Below are 27,770 nucleotides of genomic sequence, written 5' to 3' on the forward strand. Positions count from 1 at the left end.
CCGCTCCCCGGTGCCTGCCAAGGCTTGCCTTTTCCGTCAGGTGCTACACTTAAAAAAAATCATCTTTTGTCTTTGCAAACCTGTGAACTGTTGGAAAAACAGCGCATGAAGGTGGGGGAGAAGTTGCACGGCTTGGTTGTTCCGGAGCTGGAAGGAATGGGAGAGGCTGCCAAGTTAAACTGTCTTGGGTTAGTCACAGAAGCTGCCATAAATATTTGAGTCACAAAAATGATTTTAACTTTATTTTAATGGAGGCCTTAAGCCCGTTGTTCAGCTTAACGTGGTTTAAAGCAGCGTGCTCCCATGCGCTGCTTCCAGTTGGGAGAAGACAGCATGAAATGTTAATTGGCTTCGTCTAGGAAGGGAGCGCGGATTGGACTCGAGGGGATTTATGCTCGCAGCGCGCTCAGCGGCTCTTCCGAATTCCTCACGGGGTAACACATGAGCTTATAAAAACCAAAACCAACGGGGAAGGAGGGGGAAGGCAGCCTTGTCGTGGGGAGCCAGCCTGGGGCTGATGGCTGGAGGTGGGAGGTGAGGTGGGGCCGCCCTCGGTGCTGTGCCCAGGGGTGCCACCAGTGTCCCCCGGCTCCCCCGGGCCACCATCAGACCTGCGCCTCCACGGGGACCTGGGGCTGAGCTCGCTGGGTCCCCGAACCAAGCGAGCTGGTGGCCTGGTCTGGGGGCGGAGGGCAAATAGGGGCAGGCGCGTGAAGTGGTTTAAATATGGACATGGATGCAAGCTTGGGTTCTCTTGTTTATTTTGGTGATCTTGTTTGTTTTTTTTCTCAAATGCAGTCTGTTTCGAAAATGCTGAGAACTTGGCGAGGGCCAGCAGTGGGAGACGTCCCAGCTGGTGAGCCCTGACCCCCAGGGGAGGGGAGCAGGGGCAGCCTGCTGCACGGGAGCCCGGATGGGTGATGTCTGGGGTCTGCTGCCAGCTTGGCTCCTCGTCCCCATCCCGCCTGAGGGACAGCAGCACGAGGCATTTACCAAGGGTGGAGCGAGGGCAGCCCTTCTCTGAGCATCCCCGGAGCAAAGCCACGAGCTGGCAGAGGGGGTGACAGCCTCCAGCATTTTGGGATCATGGCTGACCGGGACTGCTCAGCTGGTTATGGAGCTCCACTGGCCGAGGACACCTGGGAACCTGTCCTCTCCTTCCCTTTTCACACCCTCTGTGTCTCTGAGGTTCGCCATGCCCTAAAAAGCCCCCTCTGGCTTAAACAAGAGGAGAACGAGCACTTGTCTCTGTGTTGTGTCTGCCTGGAGGAGCCAGCAGCTGGCTGGTGCCCTCGAGGGCACAAAGGATGCTTCCCAGAGAGGCACCCATTCACCCCGGAGCACAGCCTGCCCCCGTGCAGGTTTTTGGAGAGAACCCCCCAACTCTGAGGTCTCTCCCCTCCATCCCCCTGTGTCCCTTTGTCCTCCCATCCCGGGTGCAGCCGGCGCCTCCCCGGGGAGCTCGGGGCTGCCTGGGAACCGCGCTCCCGCCCGCGGCTCTGAGCGGAGCCGCAGCTGTACAAGCATTCGGTGTGTGGTCGGGTAGCAAGGGGACAGGAGGGGCGCTGACGTGGGTCCCCCCTTAGGAGGTATTTCCCTTTCTGAAGGGAAAAAGAAAAAAGCCAGGAGAGAACGGTAATGAAAAACACAGGGCTTTATACAGCTTTCCCTTTAATTCCAGGGTGTACAGACCGATTCCCAGCAGAGCAGAGAGCAGGTGGGATGCTGCGCACCTTCAGAGTGGGGCCAAAATCAGTAAACCTAACGTCTGCACCTCTCCAGAGCCCGTCCTCTGCAGGAGCCACAGAGCCCTGCACGCCGTTGGCTCACGTTTGGTGGGACTTGGAGCACGGCTGCTGTGACATCCTGCAGCCCTTTCCCCTCTGGCAGGGCCAGTGTCAGCTCCAGGTCCAACGTGACACCTACATGGACCCGGGCACAGCTCCGCAGAAGAGGAGAGGAGCCCAGGGGAGCGGCCAGGTGCGAGGGGAGCATCCCGAGGTGGGACGGGGCCGCCTACGTGGCGACGTCGTGGTCGCGCCGCGGCAGCCGCAGGAGGAAGGTCTGCAGGGAGCCGCTGCGCGGGAAACCCGCCCGCTCCTTCTTGAACCTCCAGGTCTCCTCTTCCACCGAGTAGAGGAGCGTCAGCATCTTGTTGACCGTGTAGACCGTGTCGCCCTTGATGAGGGCGGTGAAGAGAGCTCCTTTGCTGTTCAGGAACTGCCCGGGCAGAGCCGTCCACTGCCTCGAGGTGAGGTTGAAGCAGTCGATGACGCAGCGCAAGAAGTCGTCCGAGGGGCCGTTGCGCATGACGTAGAGGTTGTCGCGGTGGGCCACCATGCAGTGCCCGTAGCTCTGGTGCCGCTTGAGCTCGGTGACGGGAAGCCAGGCGTCCTGCTGGCTCTCGTACTCGTAGATGACGGTGGTGTCCAGCGGCTTCCACAGGCAGACGAAGATCTGCCCCAGGGCTTGGGCACAGGGCGCGGCCGAGCTCGGCTGCGGCAGGTCGGAGACGAAGGTCCAGGTGTTGGAGGACACCTCGTAGCGCTCCACGGACTTCAGCGAGATCTTCTCGTACTCGCCGCCGATGGCGTAGAGGCAGCCCTCGTGGCCCACCAGCCTGACGTCGTAGCGCAGCTGGTGCGGGCTGGGGAACTCGCTCCAGGCGTTGGTGTCCGCGTCGTAGCAGAAGCTGCTCTCCACCACCTGCTTGCTGGCCCCGTAGACGCCCCCCACGATGTAGATCTTGTTGTCCATGGTCGCCATGCCGGCTAGGAACGTGCTGGCGCTCAGCGGCAGGCAGGAGAGGGTCCTCCACGTGTTGGCCTCCTCGTCCAGGTAGCAGATGGTCCTGGAGAGGTCCTCCAGGAACTCGAAGGTGGGAGTGTGGGCTCCCACGGCCACGAAGGAGCTGGGCAGGAGGGCCTCCACGTAGGCCAGCAGGTCGGCAGAGAGGCAGTCCAGGTAGTCCTCCAGCTCGGTGTAGCTGTCCCTGATGTAGAGCGCGGCGTGGTGGAAGAGGTCCAGGAGGCCGAAGATGGCCGCGGCTTGGTACAGCAGGATGCAGTTGTCGGAGTTGATGGTGTTGATCAGGTACTTGGCCAAGGGCTTCACCTGCAGGAAAGCGGCGCATTCGACCGCCTGGAAGGTCTCCTCGCCGCCCAGCACCGGCCGCTCGCCCGCCAGCACCCGCAGCATGGCGAGGAACCCGGCGGCGCTCAGCTCCCCCAGCACGATCTCCTCCTGCGTGCTCTCCTTCATGCCCGAGCGGAACAGGGCACGGAAATACTCGCTGCTCTCCACCAGCAGGCTCTTCTCCACCGAGAACAGCTGCCCCTCCACGCGGATACGCACGCTGGCCGGTGCCCGAGCGCCGTCCTCCTCCGGGGTCATCCTCGCCCGGCTCTCGGGGGGCAGGGGACAGCCCCCGATGCTCCTCCTCGCCGTGCCCCGGGCCTCAACCACCCTTGGGTGTCTTTGCCGTGCTGCTGCCGCTCGCTTGTAATATAAATCCCGTCGGCTAAAGATAGCCCGGCTCGTGATCGGCCCCGCGGGCAGCCAGCGGCCCCTTTCAAAGGCATCCGCCGCGCTCGCCGCCCACCCAAAAGGCAGGGGGGTCTCCAGCGGGGGCTGCGGGTCACGGTGGGGCTGTTGGTGCTTTCGGGCATCCTCCCCGTGAGGCCCCAAGGGGCCGCTTCCCACCGCAGGCACCGGGCATCACGGGGAGGGCTCCACGTGGTTGTCCTCCAGCTGGGCCGTGCTGCTGGGAAGAGCAGGGCGCTGTACTATTTTTTGCCTCACAAACGTCGGTTTTATGGCCGCAGGGGGGTAAGGGACGTCAGCAAACCTCGGCGCCTTCCAGCCCGGCCGTGGGAAAGGGGCTCTGCGCGGCCAAGGGCAGGGAGAGACGTTTATGGGGTGCTTCCCTTTGCAAACCGGCCCCGGAGCTCCACCGGGCACTTCAGCAACAGGGGCAAAATTTATCCCTGGCACACAAGCAATGAAACCTGTGTGCTTCATCTGGGGACCCCGTGGCAATAAAAATGAAGTGTAAAACTGCCCAAAATTGAGAACTCCACGGGGCTCGCCCCACAGCACCCAGCTGCAGCAGAGCCTGGAGGGGCTGCTGGCGGAGTCAAAGCCACCTGCTACTCACATAAAGAAAAAAAAACATGAAGAAAAGTGTCGTTTGTGGCATGTTGCTCATCTGTGTGCTGTTCACAGCTTTTTCTGGTTAGAAATCCCGTCACACATCCCCTGCGGGGTGCAGAGGAGGGCAGGAACCACCTGGGCACCACCTGCAGCCCCTGATTACTTCAGATCCATGACTTAAGGCGAGCCCCCTGCCCTGCCCTAAGGCTTTTTGTCCCTCCCTCCTTCCCCTGGCTGGCTCTGGTGTCCCAGCACAGAGCAGTGGGGTGGCAGTAGCATGGCCCCACTGGGTTTCCCCCAAAACCCCCACGCAGGCAGAGGATGAAGCTCCGCAGCACCCCGACAGCAGGCTGCTTTATGGCAACCTCTGCAAGAAAATCTTGAATGGCTTAAAAAAAATAATAATAATCCGGCTCTGATGCCTTGAAGCCCACTCCACCTGCATCCAGAGGCGATTTGGGGCAGGGGGGTTGTTGCCATCCCACCCAAATCGGTCCCCGGAGGGGCTCTGCTTCCCACGGGGGACTGACCCTGTCCGTCCGTCTGCCCCCCCCGGGACAGCAGCGAGGCTTGCAGGGGCTTCCACGGTCACAAACTATTTTGGGAGGGTTTAAAAATATCCTCCGTGCGCTACCGGGCAATCATCCCAGCGGCACAGAGCCCCGCACGGCCGCAGCAGCCCCGCGCCCCCCCCCCCCGAAGGGCGACCCCAGCGCTCGGCCCCTGCACAACCCCCTGGGGGGCCGCATCCTGCCCGGGCGGTGCCGGGCGCTGAGCCCCATCCCGAAAGGCTGCGATCGCCATGACAACGCTGACTTCAGCTCCCTCCTCCTCCTCCTCCTCCTCCTCGCCTTTGGAGCCCGTTGGGCTGATGGCTCGGCGCGGTCAACAACGGCGGTGAGTCCTCCCTTTGGGATCGCGGTTTTTTTGGGTGGAAAAAGGGGATTTTTTTTTTTTTTTTTTCCCTCCCGCTGAACCTGCCAGCAGCAGGCAGTGCCTGTGCCCGAACGCGTCTCGCTCTGAAGGAGCGGGGAAGGAGCTGGGAAGGACGGCGGCCGCGCTGGCACCGCGCTCCCGTGCGCTGCCCGCGGGAGGTGCGATGAGTGTGCCGGCCTCAGCCTGGGTGCTTTGTGCCGGGGGGGGGCAGCTGGGCTCTGCTTTGGGCTTGGGGGGGTCCCGGCGAGGTGCTGGGGAAGGGGACGTGTGAGGGTGGCCACCGGGTGCTGAGCCGGGGGGGTCCCCACGGAGGCGATGCCGGCGACGGTCCCTCTGCAAAGCGCCGCTGGGCACCAGCGGGCGGCCGGCTGCTGCCGGGGGTCTGCAGGGCTGCCCCCCGCGGGGCGTTGCACCGAGGGGACAGTCCTTGGGGCGGCTGGGGACGCGTGTCCAGCCCGGCCCCGGCGAGGCAGCTTGCCTTACAAGGAGTTTGGCTGGGGCCCGAGCGGTGGGAGCAGCGCTCGCCTCCGCCTGCCTCATTCATTGGGAGCGCGGGCGGTGCAGGGGCCGCTGCTCCCCCCGGCCCCGCCGTGGCCTCCGCGCACCCGGCGAGCTCCAGCCTCGGAGTCACAGGTGGGAGGCTGCCTTCCTCTCTTTCTCCACGGGCAGAGGGTGGAAAAGGGGGTCCCCGTCATCGCTTTGGCCCCAGAGCTGCGGCTGGAGGCGAGAGCATCCCCTGGCTGGGTGGTGAGAGCGGCCACGTCCCTGCTGCTCGGCGGGGAGGTGGGTGAGGGTCCCCACGTCCCCCCTCTCTCTCTCCCGCAGGACCCAGGATGTCCTCGATGTTTGGCAAGCCCCGGGCTGGAGCCGAGCGGCCGCCCCAGAGCCCCCTCGCCGAGTGCAACGTGGCCATCCTGGGGTGCCGAGGGGCCGGCAAGTCAGGTGAGAGCGGGCACCAACACGCCCCCCAGGCTGCCCAACGCTGCCCTTGGCTTTTTTGCACCCTTGGGTGCCCGCCCAGCTTCAGCTCCCAGCACCCTGCTCTCCCAGCTCCTGCCCCATTGCAGCATCCCTGCCCCGATGCTGTGCACCGGCCCCAAGAGGTTTTTTTTTTATTATTTTTTTTCAAGTCTGGGAGAGGAAAAAGTTTCTCTGCCATCTTCCCAGAGTGGGTCATGGCCTTTTGGGTCAGGCCCATGGCCGTGGCTGGGTTTGTTTGCTTTTTAACCCTATTTTTTAGGGTTATTTGTGGACGTTTGGGGTAGCAGCAGCATCTCTGCTTGTGCAGAATGGGGCCAGCAGGCAGGGGCTGAGCGGGTCCTGCTGGGGAGGACTGTGTGGGTCCCCGAGCATCAGTGCCCAGAAACCCTCCCTGTGCCCCACCAGTGATGTGAAAACCTCCTCACAATGACCCAGGAAGGCTTCATTATTTATTATCCACAAGGCTCTCCTGGGAAAGGTGGGCAGGATTTGGGGAGACGAGGTGCATTTTGGCCAGGAAGAGCTGGGAGGTGGGTGGGAATGGGGTGGGGGGGACACCACAGGGGGGTCGTGGGGCGCTGCTTCGAGGGGTGACCGCGCTGTCCTCACCCACCCCTTCCCCTCCTGCAGCCCTGACGGTGAAGTTTCTGACCAAGAGGTTCATCAGCGAGTATGATCCCAACCTGGGTAAGGCGCTTTCTCCGGGGCTCTCTCTCCTCCCTGTGTTTTCCCTGCACGTCCCCGATGTGCTCCCGCAGAGCACCCTTCCCACGTTTCCCACAAATATGGCATTTAAGAAAAAAAAATAAGACGTGAAAAGCAAAAGAAGGGCTGCATTTGACCCAAACCAGCCTGTAAAAACAGCGGTGAAAGCGGTGCTCACCCCGTGGGCACATCCTGCAGGGAAGGTCGGCTCCTTGCATCTCCGTGCCAGAAGCACAACCCCATTTTGGGGGGGATTTTAGGGGTACCTGTGCCTCCTGCTTGCTTTTTGGGGCCTTTTGCAGGAGAAGGGGACGTGTAGGAGCCGGCGTCCCCGGGACTGAGCTGTGCGGCGAGTGGGTCTGGGCATTTTTTTCCACTCCGTTTGAGTAATTAATAACTATTTTCCTAGGCCTGACTCCAGTGCGCAGTGAAGAACTGTAAATGATTTATCAGGGACATGAGGGAGATATGGAGCCCGTCCAGGAACCAGCTCCAGCCCCTAATAACTCTTAGGAAAGAAGGAAAAATCCTTTATTCAGATCTTGTTTGTGGTTTCATGGTTGTTCTGCCGTCTTCCCATGGCAAAACCTTCCCTAAACGCATACCCTAAGACCCAGCCAGGAGCACCGCACGGGAACTCCCTGTTCCTAAAGCCCTGCACCCATTTCTGAAGAAAGAAGCTGCCGCTTTTGCCTGATTTATCAGAAGCCAGCTCCGTGGCAAGCCCCCCGCAGGCTTTATCTCGCCGGGTCGCAGCGTTTAGATAAGGGCTGAGCCAGGGCGCAGCCACGGTGGCCGTGCCGAGCTCCCTCCTGTCCCCATAGGAGCCCGCGGAGGGGACGGGGTGATCAGCCCCTGACTGCAAGCCCGCCACAGGTTTTGGGGGAATCTCATAGAGGTGAACCCTGGAGGGGCTTGAGGGTGTTAGGGATGGTTTGGCTGCTGTGGTTCGGAGGGGTGAGGATGCTGCTGGGGTGAGGCTGGAGGGGGACCCAATTTCCAGCGAAACGGAGGCACGAGGTGCTGAGCTGTTTTGGTCCTAAAGAGAAAAAACAAAGTAAAATCCCATCCTGCTTTTTGCACGCAGCAGGATAAAGCTGCCCCCCTACCAGGCTTGCCGAGCGGCACCGCCGCTGCGCCCGCTCTCCGGCCACCCCAAATAACGCCCGTGTAGGAAGGAGCGAGGCGAGGGGACGCTCCTCGCCAGGAGCTTTGTCCACGACATCCCACCCAGCCAGGGCTTTGCTAGGCGCTGGGGAACATCCCTCCCATCCTCACGGCCACCCTTCCCTTGCAGAGGACACCTACACCTCGGAGGAGCTGGTGGACCAGCAGCCCGTGCTGCTGAAGGTGATGGACACTGCCGACCAGGTGAGGGGCCGGACAGCTCTCCTTGCACCAGCACGGGGCCGGCGCTCACCCGCTCCTCTCACCCCCAGGACGGCCCCGGGAACTGCGAGCGCTACCTGCGCTGGGCCAACGCCTTCCTCGTGGTGTACAGCATCGATGACAGGGAGAGCTTTGAGGGCTGCCGCCGCTACCTCGACGTCCTCGCCCGGCACGCGCGGGGCTGCCAGCACGAGAGCCCCGTGCTCCTGCTGGGCAACAAGCTGGACATGGAGCAGTACAGGTACCCGCAAGCCCCTCTTTTCCCGCTGGGGAATTGCTCACGGGTCCCTCCGACTCAGGTGAAAAGCTCAGATTTGAGGGTTTGGTGGTGTTTTTTTCGTGGTTATTTCCACCCGTGTTGGTGTTTGTCGCACCCTCGTGCATATCCGGGGCGGGCTCTGCTGGCGGCCCTGCTGCCCACGGGGGGATGCGCTCGCTTGGAGCCCACCCCTGTTTTTGGTGGGATGTTTTTTTGGCTGTGTCATAAGGCAGAGTCAGCATGCCAGGAGGGCTTTGAGCTCCAGCTCCTTGCTGGCTGTTTGTGCTGCTGTGGGACAAGCTGAGCTTGTGTCCCTCTGGTCCTTGACTCAAACCTCCTGATTCAGCCATCCCCAGAAGGTCCCGCTCTTGGCACCTGCCCTGTCCCCTTTCCACGGGGATGTGCTGGCCCTGCCGTCACCCCCAGCCCCCTGCATCCTCCCTGCACACCTTTTTTTCCCCTGCTTTCCCCAAGACACGGACCCCTCTCCCCTTCCCGCGCCATCACACCACCAGGACGAGCGCCCCGAGCGAGGCTGCGCCCATCGTCCCCTGTCCCCTCCGCAGGCAGGTGACCAAAGCCGAAGGGATGTCCCTGGCCAGCAAGTTCGGGTGCCTTTTCTACGAGGTGTCGGCGTGCCAGGACTTCGCGGCGGTGCAGCACGTCTTCCACGAGGCGGTGCGGGAGGTGCGGCGCGAGGCGGAGCGCAGCCTGCCCCTCCGGCCCCTCTTCATCGCCGAGGAGCGGCCCTGCCTGCACGTGGCCACCCCAGCCACCTTGGCCACCCGGCAAGGGCTGGCCAGCTGCACCCTCAACACCCTCTCCACCGTCAACTACAAGGAGATCCCCTCGGTGGCCCAGGCCAAGCTGGTCACCGTCAAGTCCTCGCGGGCTCAGAGCAAGAGGAAAGCGCCCACGCTCACCTTGCTGAAAGGCTTCAAGATATTTTAAGGCACGTCCCCGCGCAAGGGAGCAGCGAGAGATCCCCGTCCCCCGGCTCCGCGAGGGGCTGGGAGCAGCGGGATCGGGGACCTCGTCCCGTAGACACGTGCACAGCCCTGTCTGGGCGATGCATCTGCGGATTTGGGCACCTCCTGGGACCAAGAAGCATCACCAGGAGGGTGAGGGCTGTCCCCAGGGGCCGTGCGCTGGATGGAGTCCGTCAGGCAGAGATGGGGAGCCCAGGAAGGGTGAATGAACCCCCAGGCACAGAGGAGCCCGTGTCGTTCACCTGACAGGTCCCCTTGCCGAGCAATAAGAGGGATTTCTTTTTTAATCTGAAGGAGAAAGTGGCGGGTAACGTTACAGCCGACCAAAGGCCTCAGGTGTCCTAAAATCGATCCCCACGCATTGAAATAAGTCATACCAAAATAGCTTTTTTTTTTTTTTTTTTAACCAACTTTTATACGACTGTTCCTTTTCAAAGGCTTTGCACGGAGAGATGCTTCACTGACCAGGACACATTCCTAAAAGCTTTAGTTTAAAGGACTGATGTGATGTACTTCCCAAATGTCTTAAATTATTTCATGGCCTCTGTGTGTGCCCTGGGAAGGGTGTGAAGAGAATCCTAACACAGAGCACCCACCGTGTGCCGTGACCAGGCTCTACCTGTGCCCAAGCCAAGGGCTGTGTGTTCGAGCTCAGCTGCTGTACCAGGACAAATGGTCTGCTTCTCCCTGGAGTTGCACAGATCTGCAGAGTGAAACACCCCCGTGTACATTTGTACGTATATACATATGACTTCAGTGATATAGAGAGAGATTCGATAGGGGATTTCGATCGACTTTGGAAAATATTTTAATAAAGATGACTTTTGGAAAGAGCAAACGCTCCTCTGCTTCAGTGTCGTTGTCTTCCTGAGGGCTTGTTCCCCAGCTGACCGTGGCGAGCCCCCAGCCCCTCGCACCTTGGCTCCCAGCCCTGCCCGCAGCGCAGGCGGGCGGCATCTGGGCGAGGGGGCGACGCTCGCGGGAGGGAAGCCTGGAGGCAGCTGAGAGCAGCGGGTAAAGAGCACCCAGAGGGAGCTGAAACGGGGGAGGCACGGCTTTCAGAGCCCAGAGCCACTTCTGCTGATGCAGCTCTGCTCCTTCCATTTTTTTTTTCTTTTATTTCCCCCCCCCCCCAGGCTAAACTGCATGGTTAAACTTCCCCATCTTCAATCAGTGTGAATCGAGACATTTTGATGCATTCCTTTGAGACTGGATGGTTTGACTCCAGCTGCGTTACATGGCATCCTCTGAGCTCTCCTTGTACAGGGTGGTGATGGTCCCGTCCTTCCACTGAACCAGCACCTCTCCTGCCCTCTCCTCCTGCAGCGCCGGCTCCCGCGTCTGCGGGCTGCCCGGGCTGTACTCCTGCACCGGTATCAGGGCTTGCTTGGCTTCCAGCTCAGCTTGCTGGGCAGCTTGCACTGCTTCTTTGTATGTGTGGATCTTCCTTTTCCTGCAGGGAAGGCAAAAAAAGGAGATAAGGAGAGGAGCAGCGAGCTCGGCCCACGTCTGGGGCGTGTGCCTGCCCGAGGTGATGTTACATCCGTCTCTTTGCGCGCTTGGCCCTGGGAACGTGTTAGGGAAACGCTGCCAGCCTCGCTGTGTCATGTAAGTGGTCTGAAGTGTTTGAGTACACACAGCCCCAGTGTTTACCCTTGGAGAGCACAGCACACCAGGCTGCTCAAAGCAAGGCAGTTAACACCCAGCGAGCCGTTGTTCAAATGAGAGGATGGCAGGGCAGGCTTGCAGCTTCTTTCACTCTCATTTCAGGGTGAAAGCTCGGCCCCTCATGTGTTTTCTTGCTCTAGAAGGCAGCGAGCTACTCCTCAGCTGCAGGGCTGCTGTGCAGCAGGACAGCCCAGGGAAGCACTGTGGGACTGCAGATGGCTGGGGGGTCCTGCTCGAGACCCTGTGTGCCCCTGTGTTTATGGGAGGGCACCTCACGTACACACATTTAGTGGCGTTTTCCTCCCCAAACCTCTCTTGGGCTGGCCAGTGCTTTTGCAGTTGTTTTACTGGTGAGGATCCAGGGCACAGAGAAGTGAAGGTGCTTGTTCTGAGTGGCACACGAGGAGAGCAGGAAGGCAGGGAAGGTTTTACAGTGAAGCAGGGGTCAAAGGAAGTTTGTCTTTGCTCTTCTCTCCATCCCTCAGTGCTTATTCCTGCCCTGAAACCCCCCCATGTCATCTTTGAGGTCCTTAGTGCACCACCACACCCCAAATTTTCCTCTCTCACCTGTTTCGTGTAATGTTAATGCCCAGGAGGAGAAGACCCAAGATGGTGACCACGAAGGAGAGCGCGAGGATGGAGTAATTCCACGTTGATGCTGGGGGAAGCACGGAGAGGCAGTGTTAGCATGCACAGAGCAGGGGTCTGCAGAGCCCAGCCAGGCGTTTTCCAAGCTAATTAATCTGCCTCACGTGGCTTTTCTGCCTTGCCTGAAAGCTGTCAGAGGCTGTGCCTGAGGGTGGGAGCAAGGTCGAGAGGTGCAGCACCCCGCCACAAACGCTGCCGGGAAGGCCCCTCCTCTCTGCAGCCTTTCTCACCGCTGCCACGCTCAGGAAGGTGGATTTTGCCCCAGGATACGGGATGCGCAGCGCAGAGGGCAGCAGATGCTCTGTCCTTGAGTTTTGTGGCTTTGAAGTTGACCCTCGGGGCGCTGACCCGCTCATATTGATCCGCTCCTTCCACCCTGCCAAACCCACTGGTGATCTCAGACCTTTGCTCTTTTGGCAGAACATGCCTGGAAAGAGGCTGAAGCCCTCTGTGGGAGGAGACCCTACCACAGCAAAGCACCATGCCTGACTTCACGCATGGCCTGCTTCTCTGGGAGGTGAGCCTGAGGGCTTAGATACCTGGGGTAAATAACCCCCTTAGATAACTCCCTCGGGCACCTCCGCTGGGCAGGAGGGTTCCCGGCCAAGGACTGTGCATTTCTATTTGGACTCAGCCCAGGAACATCAGCGGGACTTACGGTCTTCTGTGCGGAAGAACCACAGCAGATCCTCCAGCTTCTCAGGATCCATACCCGCCACGAGGGTGGAGTTGTATGCCGTGTGGTCGTACACCTGCGTGCTGGTGAGGGCCGCATAGAAGTAGCTGTCTTGCACTGCCTCGGCTGGGGAGGAAAAGAACAGAGAGATACAGTGGTCTTTCATGGGTCTTTCGGTCAAGAAATGCCCCCCAGTGCTGCCCTCTACATCTCTCCAAGCAGGCAGAACCAAGCTCTGAGCGCACAGCCTCATTGGACTCAGAAAGCAGAGGGTGCCTGTGGCTGTGGTGTTTCTGCGGATCCCATTACAGCAGGCTTTGCCAGGGCTGGAAAGACCCCAGGATGCTGACTGTGCCCTCCCATGTTCCCTGGCAGTGCAGGTGCACCACCGGGACCCGGTGGGCAGCACTTACCTGGCTTCTCCTCGCAGACATTCCCCTCCGTGACACCTTGCCGCCACTGAGCCTTGAGACCTCTCACGTTATCGAGACCAACTCCTTTCCTGCTCGCCACCAGGTAGCTCTGGCTGCTGCCCAGAGGAGAGAGCAATGAATTTGAGCAGTCCCAGCCCGTGTAAGGTGTGCTGTCACAGGGGCTTGTCTGCACTCTGCTGGCCTCCACCACAGAGAGGCAGCTCTGCGTGCCATGATTCTTCAAGGAATCACCCTGCCAAGACCAGTCCTGGAAATCTGATGCTGGGTCACAGTCCTCCAGCAGTAAACTCTCATCCCGTGGGCTGGCTTGTAAACACAGCTTGATTTTGGCATTCTTCATCAGAAAAGCTTCCGTGTCTGCAAAGAAACCAGAAAACGAGTGTGGCCACCCTGCCACAACACGAGTGTGTCACCTCCGTGACAATCAGGTGTCTTCCCTGGTGTCAAAGAGGTTGAAATACTGCTGTGAGCAAAGGCTTAGGGTGCAACTTTCCCCTTGGTTGAGTCAGGGTGCTGCCAGCATGTACGGAGAAGGGGTCTACATCTTGGAGAGGAAAATATCCTATTTACAGACAGTTGAGGTCCATGTATGCATGCCTTTGCCATAATGCTACCTGTACCTGTGGACACTCAAAGAGGTGTTTGTCCTCAGCCAGTGAGGCATTCATGAGGTCACATAACAGTGCTGGAAACTCTCACATGTGAGCCTACCCAGACACAACGTTGTGTTGCGGCCCCTGCTGAGCTCAGAGTGGGTGAGAACCTGTGAAGAGGCTCAGCCTTGGCATGTGTAGCTTCCTTCACCCACCCTCTAAACCTTTACCTTGCAGCAGGAAAAATGGGATTATCCAGAGTATCTTCATGTTTGTGTGTGCAGCTCGGATGGGTCACGACTTCACCAGTGTTCGTTCAGTGTGAGGATGCCTGGGAAAGAGAAGGTGAGAGGTGAGGGATAACCCCACAGCACCTTCTGGTAGCTCCCACTGTGCAGCGCCACGGCTTTTATCAGTGGGAGCCCTGAAATTATCATGCAGAGGGAGTGGAGGGGGCGGGCCAGCATGTTTCTTTTCTGGTGACTGCAGAAGATGAGACAAAAGCACAACCAGAAGAGATGATCTTCTAAACAACCCTGTGCTCATGCTGATGCCCCTCCCTGCTCCAGCTTTGTATTCAGAGAGGGGACCTGATGTACCTGTGCAGCTGTGGCACCTCTTTTCTTCTGCAGATGCAAGTTTGAGCTCCCAGGAGGGGATGAACACATAGCCAGTGACTCTGGGAGCCACTGAAGCGATAGCAGGGTGGGTCTGGCACAGGGCCTGGGCTGGGACCCCTCACCTGGGTGACCCTTCTAGAGCCAGCCCCTCCCCAAATAACCTGGCTTTTTCCTCACTCCTCTGCCATAATCCCAGAGAATACGTATTTTGTGGGCAGTGATGATCTGCTGACAGCCCAGGGATGGCAGAACAAGGGTGTGGAGATGAGGAAGCTGAGGGCTCAGCTCCAAGAGGTCGAATAGCCAGCTTGCCGTTGAGGCAAAGGTATCTCTCATCCCTCAGGGAAGCAGAAAGCTCCTCCTTGACCTTTAGTCCCTCATTTGTCAATGGCATCAGTCCAGGTTTTATAGCTACTTGTCCAACCCAATTCCTCAGCCTCCTTTGGAAGGACCTGATCAGAGCAGAGGGCTTTCCAGTCCCCTTGTCCCTGTCCCCAGAGCCTGGCTGTGTCTGCACTGCCCTCCCAGTGCATGACACAGGCATGGCCAAGTGAGCTCGGGCTGTTACATCCACGTTGCCCCTAAAAGAACAGTTTGAGAGTAGGCGTTTTGACACCTGAACCCCAATGTGTGGCCACCCAGCTGGTTGTCCCTGAGCCGAGCTACTTGTGGGTGGAAGAGGCTTGAGCACAGGCTCACAGCAGGGGTTAGCACTGATGCAGATGTTGCCTGGAGGGCTAATGACTACCAGGGGAAGGAATGGGCTCAGGAACAAGGAAAATCGTCCACTGCAAGTCACCTCGAGATGGTAAGGCTGGACTTACCCAGCCCACTGCTCAGCCACAAGAGAGCAGAGCTGCTGTCACTGCTCGCTGGCCTCATCTGAACCGTCACCCGCTCGCAGGTGAACGACGCGCTGGCCCCACAGGCGATTAATTATTATATGAAGACCAAGACTTGTGAGACTGCCTGATACTCACAACTTCCATTCGCACTCGTAGCATGGCCTGGCACTGTCTAAAACTGCTCCCTGGAAATCGCTCACGAGCATGTTCCACGGCGCCAGGCGTGTCAATAACACTCCTGCTGACTCCTCAGGCAAGCGTTTGTCCTATCGGTTATAGACCTAATGATTGCTACTATTTCCAACCCCCCCCTTCTCAATGTCTTCACAATTCAAAGTTCACGTTTTATAGCCAACCAGGCATGCAGGCTTGCCTCCTCCTGCCAGAAAGCTGCCTGTTAGCGATGCTTTGAGGACAGGGCTCTGAAATATCTCATGTGGTCCCCTTTGGTTCTGTGTTTCAGAAAATATGAATAAAGCTGCTCCCCGCGGTTAGGTATGCCAGTTACCTTGCAGTCCAGGTAAGCTTTAGCTATTCACATGGAGCACTCCACAGAAAGGAGGAAATGAAGTGCTGGTGCCAATGAAACCAACTTAGAAGTCTGCTACACCCTAATAAGAAGTGCACTTGAATGCGTTGTCTTGCCGTGCAAGGCTTCTGTCTAATCATTTGCCTGAGCAAGAACATTTGATATGCAGATGGCTCGTTTTTTCCTCAGGTGTTTCATAACCTGCAGGCTACCTCCTAGCATCTGCTACAAAGTGCTCCCAGGTCGGTGTCCCTACCCCAGCGGAGAACTCGCTCTGATCCTCCGCGTGTGGCTGACCCAGGTTCTCCAGCAGGGAGCGAGCAACAGTGAGCCCCGCAAGGCTGGGCACGCTCTGGAGAGTTGGGGTCTTTTAAAGTCATCTCCTGCCTCCCCTGAAGAGCTGCTCTGCTCTGCTTTCCATATCCCAGCTTGGGTGAGCACTGCTCCAGCACACAAGGTAAGAGAACCCGGGTGATGCCTTCTCCACTGTTCCCCTGCAGGCACTCTGGCCTCTGCTGGATTGGGGCCAACCCGTAGATCCAGGCCTTAGACATCTCTAAGCTATGGGAGCTGGTCCTTCAGCCCTGTGGTCCTTCAGCTTGGGTACAGCATGGGGAAGTCAAAGGAGAGAACGTTCATGCATCTCAGGCATGTATGGAAGGAGGTGGAAGGAACAAACAGGCCAGTAGCTCTCAAGGAAACATTTTGCCCCTGATATTTTGAGTTTATATTCATGCCTGAACAATGTCATTTGTTTTTTTTTTTTTTATTTTTCAAATGGGATGTTCACATGAAAGCTGCAGCTCTATGCTGCATGTACTTCATAAATGGAGTCACTCGCCACTGCCATCCCAAATCCTCTGGTTCCATTCTGTGGAATTTGGTGGCATCCTACGATACCTCAAGAAAATACAGAAAAATGGCAAGAGACTGCTTCTAACTATTAAGATGGAAAAGAAAAAAATCAGCTGAAAAGATGATCAAGCACAGCCTCTGGTAGGATGACAACTGCTGGTCCTCCTACCCAGTCCTCGTTACACAGTATGCTTACGGTGTCCCAGTCTTTGTAAATTAGTGTCCTCTTGCCCTCCAGGCTGTCTCGCTGATGTTATCTTCACTGACTGTGTTAGACTGTGACAGTTATTCCAAGCACACTATCCAAGTGGGATGCCCTGTCTCTGGGATTCATACAGGACATACAGTGTCACGCCATGGAGACACAAATGGACGGGTCTGTGTATGTAAAGGCACATTGAGGGCTGAGCTCACTAAAAGAACCCAATAAAAATGCATAATCTTTAAAGTATTGAAACAAGAAGGCAGACTGTAGTATTTTTCAACCTTTGTAAAGTCAAAAGTTGAAAAGCAAATCTAAGTTATATTAGATATTTTCCAGGCTGCTTATATGCAGGAGTTATCCCAGCCTGCTTCCCCATTCCCATTCATTCTCTTCTTAAATATGTCATGCAGCCTTTACTTAAAATTTTGAGGGTCTGAGCTTCCCAACCAAAAGAAATGAACACATTAACAATAGCTATAAATTAACCCACCAGCTAGCGCACCAGGAATGTCAGTTAATCTCGGCTAACTCACCAGAAACACGCAGTTCCCAGAAGAGAGGCAGCTACATTTCTTCTGTAAGCCCTGCCGCCCGAAGACGTCTGCCCCGAGCACCCTTCCTACGGTGACAAGGCTGCCCGTCCTCCTCCTCTCGGTGTGCTACGGGCTGTGATTCATTCTGCTCCTGAGTCATGTGTGAAGGCTAGTCCAACAGGTGAGGTTTGCTCCGGTCCCTGAAAAAACACACCTCTTTAGTGGGTCCATTTACGGCACGGGGTGAACGACCTTTCCCCAAAGAATGAACCGTAGGAAACTTCCAGTTTATTTGCTCAAGCTATTGGCATTATCAGTATTAAAAGAGCACGCCGAGTAAAATGACACTGTAATGAGTTACCCCGGGGGTTAAAATAAGGGATACCGCTCATTCTGCCTGGCTCCGTCCTCATTGCATACAGGAAATACGTCCTGATAAGCAGACATTAGCATTTGTTAATATTTTTTTTTAAGTGAATGGCCATTCTAAGGAGCTCAGAGCATCTTAAAGAGTGCCTGGCTTTGCAGACAAACATAAAGCACCCATCAGAGATTGTGCCATCTGTGTTAAAGGTAATGGGCATCTGAGTTGGCCGAGTTAACAGCCTGCCAAGGGGCTTTGCAGCCCGAGAAGGCTGGTGTGGTGTCCTCCTGTGCCAGACACGTTTGGGGAAGAGGATTCATTTTCAACACAGCTTCAGTGCACTGCCTGACCCATGGATATCCAAGCTGGATCCCTCTCAGTGATGGGCTTTGTACATGCAGCTAGCACTGGTTAGCTTCAGCTTAATGGGAGATGGGCACAGCCTCCATATGTTCACCCTGTTCTTGGTGTTTTCCTGTTAGAAATAAAGTGCCGTTGGAATTTCAGCCCTGTTCCAGAATGCTGAATCTTTTGAATCCCACCCTGCATCCGACTCAGAGCTTCCCCTGGCTGCCCCTGTACCACGTCACCCAGAGACAGAAGAATTTTGCTGGTCAGTGTCAGCCTGGCAGGGCTCGGGTCAGAGCTCGCACTCGGAGACACATCCTCTGGGAAATGAGGTGGGACAGCACACCACGCTGCAAATCGTGCTCTCTTCCCTCCTCATTACAACTTGGGTCATTTAAAAATACACCTGGCCAGCGTAGCACAGTCTCCAAGGAGAAGGATGGAGAGGCTAACCGTGGCAAAGAAGGGCCGTGGACAGGACTGCAAAGCCCCAGCAGGTCCCTTTTCATCCCAAGTTCCTACATAGCTTGACTTATGTATCTATATTTAAAAATAATAATTCAGAGATTTTTGGAAGCTGGTCGTGATGGTGTTAGGCATTTCCCTAACCTGAAGCCTCTGAAACCATGGGCAGAAACCTGATCAGCAGAGACAGGGTGCCTGCAGCCCCTGGGAAGTCAGGGGCAGCTTCTGCAGCTCTGCAGCAGTGATCTGGGCACTGTCCTGCCTCTGTGCTGTTTGCAGAAGTATCCAACAGCTCCTCTCACATGGGAGACCCCTGATGCCCTACTGCACCACATCCAAATCCCACTGCCCTGGTCACGGGATGGGCTGCCTGCACTCGGCTGCCCCTCTTCCCCTGGGGGGGAGGCATGGGACAGTAAAAAGGATCAGTGCACCAGCAAAGCAGTTCCTATTTCACCCCCTGTACCCACAAAACACTGGCAGGATGCAGGTACATGGCCAAGATGCCTTTAGGACTCAGCACAATGTACATGGAAATAAAAACAGTATCTCACTGGTTAAAGTGGGTGCTTGATCCCTGTAATCCTCTCCTCCTCCAGAGGACAGTGAAGGCGCTCAGAAGCAATCTTTTCAGCAACCACTGTGAGTGTTTTATTTCAAGCTTCCCTTGACAACACTGGCACTCCTTAATGAGAGATATCTCTTTACTTCTTGGAGACACTTTCAGTGTCTTTGGCTAGGAAGCAAAGTGTAGATAGGACGTTGATTTGTGTTCTGCTTCCTCCTAAGATTTGTCTTCACTACTCATAGGAAGAACTCCTTTGACCTTGACATTTTAATTTTGCTTATCTTTTTTGATCCCTTCTGTGTCTTTGACCCGAAATGCCTGGTTACAGAATAACTAAACATTCAGAGTATTTTTTTTTCCATGTACAAAACCAGAGTTCAAATCCAGCAGGAAAGCTGCTTTTCTTTTCTTTCTTTCTCTCTCTTTTCTTTTTTTTTTTTTTGAAACAATTTGTTGCTTTCACTCTGCTGTAAAAAATTACATCCAGACAAATCTTTAGTTAAATGTCATGTACACTGGGACAAGGCATAGAACAACAATAGACTGTTTGAATTATACAGTTGTATCAGAGCTGAGGATGGATTACTTGACATTAAGTTATGTTAGAGTGAATTTAAGTCCACTTCATAAATGTAATGAAAATGAAACATTAATTATTTCATGAGTAAGCCTGGCAAAAGCTCAGCATAGACTTGAAGTATTTCCAGGAGCCTTAACTACAGACAGAACTGAGAATACCTCTCCAAGGCTTAAGTTCACCTCACTTCTGTTCCGACAGAAGGCAAAGCTCCTTACACAGTGCAGATGTGCTACTGCCACTTTTCATTTTTCCTGTGCTTGGTTCCAAGAGCAAGATATTAATACTGAGCAGCACTTGAGTGCTTGGTTTGAATTGCCAGCTTTTGGACGGTGCTTGGGCCTTCCAAACACGAGTGGTATGTTCCTGGCCGTTCTGAGGGCCACAAAGTGTTGGTGATAAATCCAGGGTTTCACCCAAGATCTCAGCTGATATTTTCCTAAGCCACACAGAACATTTTCTTCAGTTTAGTCCATGCAAGAGCTTAATGCTAGTGGTGAGAACAATCAATGTTTTCCCAGCTCATCAGCTTTTGCTTCAGGTCTAAGCTGGCTGCTGCACATCTAGTCACGTCCATGACCCAATTCTTCCCTGAATTGCTCTCTCTGCTTTTGGAAACCATGAATATTTTCAGCATCTGAGATAATTATGTGGTCAAATTACACACTGTGTGAAACACTACTTCCTCTCTTGTGGAGCCTGATACCAGTAAGTGCCTGATAATACTTCTGGCAATCTTTTAGTTTTGTGCAAAAACTAATTGTTCCTTGTTTACCAGCCCCATACTATTAATGATCAGACAGGCTCCTAGCCTGCCCTTCTCTCCACATCTGTTTTGCAATCAGAAATAAGCTGGTTACTTTAATTTCTGATTGAACAGAAGCCATTCCTGCATCCTCGTTACCCTCTTGTTTATCTTTTTTTTTTTTTTTTCCCAAATATATTTTTTGCTGTATCCTTTCATCATGTACACCCTGACATGAGCTGGCTGGAATTGCACAGAGCAGTCTGGATGTTACAGAACTGAGGATTTTCATGGGGCTCCACAAATAATAGAGAATTAAGCTTTTTGGAGAAATTGATTTTTATGCATTGACACTCAACTAGGATATTATCTTGGTATTTGGTATTCTCCTTTTCTTGGGGTGTAGGGACATAATTGCCACAGTTAAGATTGTTTGACTCTTTTATTACCTTTCTCAGTTCTCCTGTACTTCTGCCAGTGGAGATGGAGGCACCCTCCATGTCAGAGAGAAAAAAGCCCTGATGATGGCCAAACAGATAAGAAAGAGAGAGTAAAAATGCATAGTGCTATTTAATGTGGCACAAAATCTCATGGTCCTTAATGATCCCTCTCTGGTGTATCCTCCTGACACGAACTGTCCTCTTATTTCCACATAATTTACATGTTTTCACTGGCATATATAAACTGTTCCCAGATTCTCATGTACTCAGTTTTAGAAATTCCTAATGTCAAACACACTAGGCTATGTCGTCATTTAGATGTATAGGGAATTGCATGTGTGATTTACATTAAATGAACATCCAGACAAATAAATCATCTTCCCATGGGGGGAAAGAATGTCCTTAGTAGAATGATAAAATATTTTGTTTCTTATGTTATGGGAGAAGATAGTTCTTTAAGTGATTATCCTGACCTCATGATTTACAAGAAAACATTCTTCAAATTATAATCACTTTTCAAACAAAGCTGTCCACTGGGCCAGCCACAGAAATTAACACTGCAGATGCCCATCTGCCTTGGAGAAAGGGAAGAACCAGTGGCTGCAGTGTCAACATCCCTTTCTGCCCTGGACATTTCTCTGTTATCTCTGCACGGAGGCCAAGCGGTCAATTGACACAAAGGTGAGGGTGAGGCAGCACGGAGTGGGCTCCTCACTACAAGAAGGACATCGAGGCCCTGGAACTTGTCCAGAGAAGGGCTATGAAGCTGGTGAAGGGTCTGGAACACAATTCCTGTGAGGAGCGGCTGAGGGAGCTGGGGGGGTGTTTGTTCTGGAGGAGGCTCAGGGCAGACCTTACTGCTCTCTGCAACTGCCTGAATGGAGGTGGTGGGCAGCTGGGGTCGGCCTCTTCTCACAGATAACCAGTGATAGGACTAGAGGGAATGGCCTCAAGTCGTGCCAGGGAAGGTGGAGGTTGGAAATTAAGAGAAAATTATTCTCAGAATGGGTTTGCCCAGGGAGGTGGTGGAGTCACCATCCCTAGAGGTGTTCAAGGAAAGATTGGACGTGGTGCTTGGGGACACGGCTCAGTGGGTGACATTGGTGGTAGGCGGATGGTTGGACCAGATGATCCTGGAGGGCTTTCCCAACCATAACGGCCCAGTGATTCTACGATAAAAGACCGAGGCGTGGAGGCAGCACCCGACGCTGACAGGCCGCCTCCCCGCCCCGAAATGGCCGCCCCGCCTCAGCCGCCGCGCGGCGCCATGTCGTGACGTCCCCCCGAGGCGCCGGAAGCGCCGCCATGCGGGGCCGGCTGCTGCGGGCCTGGCGTGAGGGGCTGAAGGCGGCGGGCGGCGGGGCCGGCGAGGCCGGGGCCCGGCGGGAGCCGCCATGGAGGGTGCTCTTCTTCGGCACCGACCGCTTCGCCGTCACCGCCCTGCGAGCCCTGCAGGCCGCCAGGTAACGCTCGGGTACCTGGGGGTGAGGGGGGTGAGGGAGGGCCAGGGCTGGGGGGGGCACTGAGGGGAACGAGGGAGGGCCGGGGACGGAGGGGATGGGGAAGGGAAGGGGCTGAGGGGGCCGGGGGAGGGCCAGGGGTGGGGTTCGGAGGGTGCTGCGGGAGGGCAGGGCCCGTGGGTTGGTGTGGAAGGGACGGAAGGTGCCATAGGGTGGGACAGGGACCGTGGAGTTACGTGTAGGACCGTGGAGAAGAAGCAGGGACTACAGGAGGATAGGGTTTGGAGTGGGGACAAGGATCATGAAGATTGGTGACAGGCATGGTGAAGGGGCTGGGGTTGGTGGCAGGGTTTAGGGGCTGGGGACTGTCTAGGAGAGAGGACTTGAAGAGGCAGGCGTTGTGGAAACAGACTGCAGCAAGGGGTGGGTGTGAGCCAGCCTTTGTCTCTCCGTAGCTCAGCCTGCATGAGTCCTTCAGTGCTTTGTCCACCTCAGGGAGCCCGGCAAGGACTTGCTCGTGTCCAGGTTGGAGGTGGTGACCCTGCCCTCCCGCCTGCCCAGAGGCCTGCCAGTGAAGAGCTGTGCCCAGGAGCTCCAGCTGCCTGTTCACGAGTGGCCGCACACGGGGCCTGTGGGGCAGTTTGATGTTGGTGTGGTGGCATCATTTGGACGTCTCCTAAGCGAGGACCTTATTCTGCAGTTCCCATAGTAAGTGAGTTGACAAGACGTCTGTCACTGCTTCATTAATAAAAACAGGCTCCACTTCTGAATGTCACTGTAATCAGTGCCCATAATGTGTAGCAGGCAAGGTGAGCTTCTTCCTTAAGGTCATCTGCTTAGCCTGAGTCCTGCTTCTGTCTCTGTGTTGATGGAGAGCCACGGAGATGTTCAGCATAATACATTTACCTTTTTTCCCCACTTGTCTCCCTTTCTGTATTCACTGAGAAGCTGAAGATTATGTAGTGTGAATTTTCCTCTAAGTATATAAACCAGTAACATGTCAGAAAGTCTGAGCAGATAATTCCTAAGGTAGCTTCAGTGTAATCAGTTCTGCGTGCCCATTTGTATATGTTCCAGTTACTGTTCCTACTCTAACTTTAAAATACTCCATTTTAGTGGCGTGCTGAATGTCCATCCCAGCTTTCTCCCGCGATGGCGTGGTCCTGCACCGATAGTCCACACGATTCTTCATGGTGACAAAGTGACTGGGGTGACAATTATGGAAATAAGACCAAAGAGGTAGGTTAGACGTGCTCCTCAAAACAACTCACTGCTGCTGTTCTATGTAATTGATAGTTTCTTTAAAACGTGCGTTGAAGGGTTTCAAACTTCATTATTAGAAACTTTCATCTGACTATATCAGATTTTCCACAAACTGGCTTTTAAAAACTAGTTTTTATTGATGGAAATATTCAGTAGTCAGGGCAGTCAAAATGCTGCCTTTATTTTGTAGAAATTGCTTCCCAGTAATCTGCTTCTTTAAATGTGTAGATAATATTAAACCAGTGTCTTTAGCTTATTTCAGAAATGAAGCAAAGTATAATGATGTGCCAGTACGTTCAAAGGACTTCTCTTTATTGTAGCAGTATTGGTAGCACCTTCAGCCTGTTCAGATTATTGCCAGCAGCACCAGTCCCAGCCCTGTTCGCTAATTTTTAGCACTATTACGGGGAGCAGATACAGAACAAATAGTCACGCAGCTGGATTAATAGGTTTGGTATGATGTTAAAGAAGAGAGTGAGTTTTCAGACTTCAGAGTTGCCCATAATGTGTGAGCGTAAGAGAGAGCAAGAAACTGCCTGCCAAGGGACAAGAGAGGGATCATCTGTTTTTAGCTTTAGCACAAACTCTCGCTTGGATGGCTTGTAAAAACACGTTGCCATAGCTTGATCTTCTTTGCTAGATGCTTGCCTGACAGTAGATCTCTGAAAAGTGTGAAAAATTCTTTCTGACTATTTCAGGTCATTTCTTTTGAAGTCTTGTACTTGTGAACTGTAAACTTTGTTGAAACTTGAGTATTGCTTACGTATATAAGGTGTATCCAACTTCCTTTTCCCTCTCTTGCCGCGTGAGCCAAATATTAAAATTTAGTTTTCTCGCACCATCAAATAGATGAACAAAAGGTAACAAGCAACTGAATTAATGTATTTAGTGTATACTTTTGAACTGTTAATGGAGAGTTTTTTTTTCCTGCAGTAAACTCGTGTGTTTTCTGCCTTGTAGGTTTGACGTAGGTCCAATTATTAAGCAAGAAGAGTTCGCTGTTCCTCCCCACTGTACTACAAAGGAGTTGGAAGAGAAACTCTCAAAGATGGGTGCAAACATGGTAAAGTCATGCAAGCTACTGTCGCTTCTGATTAATACTTTGCTTTTAACATTAGTAACCTACTATTTTAATCTTGTTCTGCATTGACTGTAATTGTTAGGAGGAGAGTGTTCTAAAAATTAGTGTTTGTGAGCTTTTTCTTGTAGTAAGAGGAAAGCTGAGTGGTAGGTGATGAGCCATCGGAGATGGTTCTGTGTGTTGCTCTTCTAATAAGTGAAGAACTTGCACACTTTGTGTGGAAACACTGCAGTGGCTTCTTTTATTGAAACAAGTATCTGTGTTTAACAGCTTAAGTATCAGCTTCCATGCTGTTCTAGGATTAACATCAGAGTGCTGATCATCCAGAAAAGAATACGTTTTTTTTTTTTAATTGTGATTCAGTAGAAATAATGTTTTTACTGTGTTTGTTTAGATGATACATGTCTTCTGAATATAGTGACATGATTTTCATTAGATTTTTTTCCTTATCTTATGAGGAAGTTTCACTGATGAAAAATCAAATACTGTATTTGTATTTGCTAAAATTCTGTCCCAAAAAATATTTTGCAGCTGCTGTCAGTTTTGAAAAAGTTGCCTGAAAGTTTAGAAAATAAAAAAGAGCAACCAAAAGAAGGAGTAACACTTGGTAGGTACACATCTTATCTAATACAACTTGTTCTTTTTTTTTATTTTATCAGCTGAAGAACTGATGTGATTATTCCTACCATGCAGGGTTTTATTTGTTTGGACGCCTTTCTCAATATGGTCTTCCCACTGCTGCTTCAGGCTTAGTCAGAGGGAAACACCCTTCAGAATTCTGCAAATTTGCTACATCGGTGTTTGTTGTTGTTCTTTCCCAGGTGTTTCAAGTGCAATATCAAATCTCTAGCAATGACACGATATCTGAGCTGATTTATTGCTCTTCATGTTTGTAACACCAACAAAAGTGCTCAGCTGTGCTTGTAAACGTGCACCGAGTTTGCACTATGTGCTTAAGAGGGCAACTGGGAATAAAAGATAAGTAAAACAACCTGGGTTTTTATAGACAACAAATGGAGAAAAGAACTTGTAAAGGACTTAGGGCTGGACTGTGAACCTTCCATTTGTCAGGATGAAATCACTACAGCTATTTATGTGCAAAAAGATGCAGAACAAAATACTAAATCTTTTAATTTCTTATTCTTCTAGCTCCTAAAGTATCTGTAACTAAGAGTTGTATAAAATGGGAGGAGCAAACAGCTGCAGAAGTAATTCAGCTGCATCGTGCCATAGGAAGTATGGTAAGAGTAGATTTTTATTAACCCCTTTTATGTCCTCCAGCAGGTCTGAGTTTCTTAAATATTTTAACCGATGGCTGAAACTGAAGTTGCTTCTGTTTCCAGTTTCCTTTGCAGACACTCTGGAAGGGTAGTCCTGTTAAGCTTATGGATTTTGTGGAAGTGGATAATATTCCCGGTTTTGCTGGTATGTACTCTTAAATTAATCTGTAAAGTTAAATTCTTGTGTCTTTGTGTACAGTCTTCAAGTTAATGCTTACAGTTGTACTAAACAAGTACTGCTTCCTGGAGCTCCAGTAGAACTAAGTTTCACGTCTGTTCAGGTGTTTCTGAGCCCAAAGACAAGTATTAGATGAATTTTAAGGACAGTCCTGCTTTGTGATGATGTTGAGAGAACAGCAGGCATAGTCCTGTGAATCCTGATATTTGAGGATTTTAATCCTATAATGAGCTGAGAGATCCTCTTCTAATGCCATTGTGGATCTCTCAAGAGGAAAGCTATCCCTGTGTGTACTGCCACTTAAACCATTTCCTGTAGTCACCTGTGAGTCTGAGACCTTTGTGTGCTCTGAGTGCTGTGCCAAACACACAGATGCTTGGCTGCTTGTGGATGAGACGGAGCAGTGCTTGAGAATGACTGTTCTGATCCTCTCCTGCTCATTTCTTTATAATAAAACACAGAAGACAATAAAATATTTTTGAGCAAAATAGTAATTCAGGGTAATTCTGCTTAAAAGAGAGTGTTTCAAACTTTTTACTCGTTTACTTAAAAATGCAAGACAATCTTGCTTTGCTTTTAGACCAAGTATTAAATGATGAAGCTGTTCCTGGTTCACTACTGTACCATAAAGTGTCCCAAACACTGATAGCTCGTTGCAAGGTAGGCTTCTGTTTGTTTGTTTAAATATTTCTTAGCATTGCTTAGCTTTTAACAGTCTGTTGTTATTCACTGAACTAGTTTAGATTAGCACCATTCCTTTTATTCAATGCCTCAAAGAACTTTTAATTTCCACAAAGTCTTCTTGTTTGCAAGTGAGAATTTTGACTCATAACATAAACTTGATGACATTAAATAAAATGTGTACAGTAAGTCAATGTGGTGAGCTAAAGATTATCATATTTAAAACTTCTGTTTTTAATTTTAGGAAGGCTGGATTGGAATCAGAACAGTCGTGCTAAAGAAGAAGCTTAGAGCAGTTGACTTCTACAACGGGTATATGCACTCCTGGTTCCAGCAGGGCTCGAGAACGGTTCATCAGGAATGCAGATTTCAAACGCTCAGACTTAGCCCAGCAAAAAAGACTCTCAAAGAGCGAAATATTGGTGCAGGATATAAAACGATAGATGTATCTTAAAAAATGTCTCTAAGTTAATAGTAATACAACAATATTTCAATGCCCAACTGTAGCGTTTAACTTGGTTTAGGGTTTTCCTCCCCAGAATGTTTGATGTGACCGTCATCTGCATGTTTTCATCGTGGTGCTGATGATGTTCATTTCTTCTTCCCCGTTAAGGAAGAGGATCTCTGAACACTGAAGACAGTGAATAAATATCATCTGTTTCTGCTGTTGGATAATAAAATTATTTTTATACAGTGCTTTCAATTTATTTTGGGGGGCTTTCAGTATAACTTTAAGAGTAAGATGTGCACAATTACTTTAATCTAGAAATATTAAAATCTGTCATCTCTGTACTTCATATTTAGTTTCACAAAAGCAAGATTCTCAGAACAGAAGCCTGTTTCATTGCTAAATCATTTGTCAAATATCTTCGCTGTGTAGAGTTGGTCATATGCCTCTGTCGCTTCTGTTTGCTAGGTGGGATTTTCTGGGAAGTCTCATATTCCATGTGATCAACCATTCCTTTTCTATTCTTGAACCAGACCAGATAGATTAGAGAACTAATCTAAAGACCAGATAGATCTTATGAGCTGCTGTAACATTATTTGCTCAATTTATTCCCTTCTCTTAGCTTCATATTTACAACATTGTCACAGATTTTTTTTTAAGCCTAAAAAGAAAAAAAATAGTAATTACAGGGCATATCTTCTTTTGCATGTCCTTCTGGCTCTAGACTTTTTAGGGGATTCGTGTCTTTTCAGACACTCGTGTCTGAAAGCTAAAACTGAAGTCGTGTTGAATTCATGAGATTTACATCAAGGTGACAGGAGCTTGACATGCTTGAGTGTGACTCACTGAATGAAA

At 52.6% G+C, this 27,770-nt stretch overlaps 4 protein-coding genes and 1 long non-coding RNA gene across 7 annotated transcripts; 3 read left to right on the forward strand and 2 right to left on the reverse strand.

Moving 5' to 3' along the window:
- Positions 1-1,651: 1,651 nt before the first annotated feature.
- On the reverse strand, positions 1,652-4,052 carry KBTBD13 (kelch repeat and BTB domain containing 13). Its single transcript, XM_035335917.1, has one exon. It carries the CDS (start codon positions 3,391-3,393, stop codon positions 2,017-2,019), a length of 1,377 nt encoding a protein of 458 aa, XP_035191808.1. The 5' UTR covers positions 3,394-4,052; the 3' UTR covers positions 1,652-2,016.
- Positions 4,053-4,410: 358 nt separating this feature from the next.
- RASL12 (RAS like family 12) lies at positions 4,411-10,249 on the forward strand. 3 transcript variants are annotated; one of them, XM_035335920.1, is made up of 6 exons: positions 4,416-5,049; positions 5,914-6,030; positions 6,700-6,756; positions 8,072-8,145; positions 8,214-8,404; positions 8,989-10,249. In XM_035335920.1, exons 2-6 carry the CDS (start codon positions 5,922-5,924, stop codon positions 9,371-9,373), a joined length of 816 nt encoding a protein of 271 aa, XP_035191811.1. In that variant the 5' UTR covers positions 4,416-5,049; positions 5,914-5,921; the 3' UTR covers positions 9,374-10,249. The 3 variants fall into 3 exon arrangements, with proteins under 3 accessions (XP_035191812.1, XP_035191811.1, XP_035191809.1); XM_035335918.1 differs by lacking the exon at positions 4,416-5,049 and adding an exon at positions 5,065-5,721; XM_035335921.1 differs by lacking the exon at positions 6,700-6,756 and having other exon boundaries at positions 4,411-5,049.
- Positions 10,250-10,517: 268 nt separating this feature from the next.
- SLC51B (solute carrier family 51 subunit beta) lies at positions 10,518-17,224 on the reverse strand. Its single transcript, XM_035335923.1, has 6 exons — positions 17,018-17,224; positions 13,661-13,761; positions 12,817-13,194; positions 12,386-12,529; positions 11,647-11,737; positions 10,518-10,864 (listed from the first exon to the last, which is right to left on the reverse strand). Exons 2-6 carry the CDS (start codon positions 13,698-13,700, stop codon positions 10,645-10,647), a joined length of 873 nt encoding a protein of 290 aa, XP_035191814.1. The 5' UTR covers positions 13,701-13,761; positions 17,018-17,224; the 3' UTR covers positions 10,518-10,644.
- LOC118172163 lies at positions 15,654-17,219 on the forward strand. Its single transcript, XR_004753568.1, has 2 exons — positions 15,654-15,881; positions 16,978-17,219. It is a non-coding gene; the product is annotated as an uncharacterized LOC118172163 (long non-coding RNA).
- Positions 17,225-21,729: 4,505 nt separating the features above from the next.
- On the forward strand, positions 21,730-27,163 carry MTFMT (mitochondrial methionyl-tRNA formyltransferase). The gene is made up of 9 exons (XM_035335922.1): positions 21,730-21,987; positions 22,480-22,692; positions 23,101-23,223; positions 24,208-24,310; positions 24,860-24,935; positions 25,478-25,569; positions 25,672-25,753; positions 26,367-26,446; positions 26,712-27,163. Exons 1-9 carry the CDS (start codon positions 21,830-21,832, stop codon positions 26,919-26,921), a joined length of 1,137 nt encoding a protein of 378 aa, XP_035191813.1. The 5' UTR covers positions 21,730-21,829; the 3' UTR covers positions 26,922-27,163.
- The last annotated feature ends 607 nt before the right edge of the window (positions 27,164-27,770 follow it).

This window comes from Oxyura jamaicensis, chromosome 10, assembly GCF_011077185.1.
Source record: "Oxyura jamaicensis isolate SHBP4307 breed ruddy duck chromosome 10, BPBGC_Ojam_1.0, whole genome shotgun sequence".
In the NCBI taxonomy this organism is placed as follows: Eukaryota; Metazoa; Chordata; class Aves; order Anseriformes; family Anatidae; genus Oxyura; species Oxyura jamaicensis.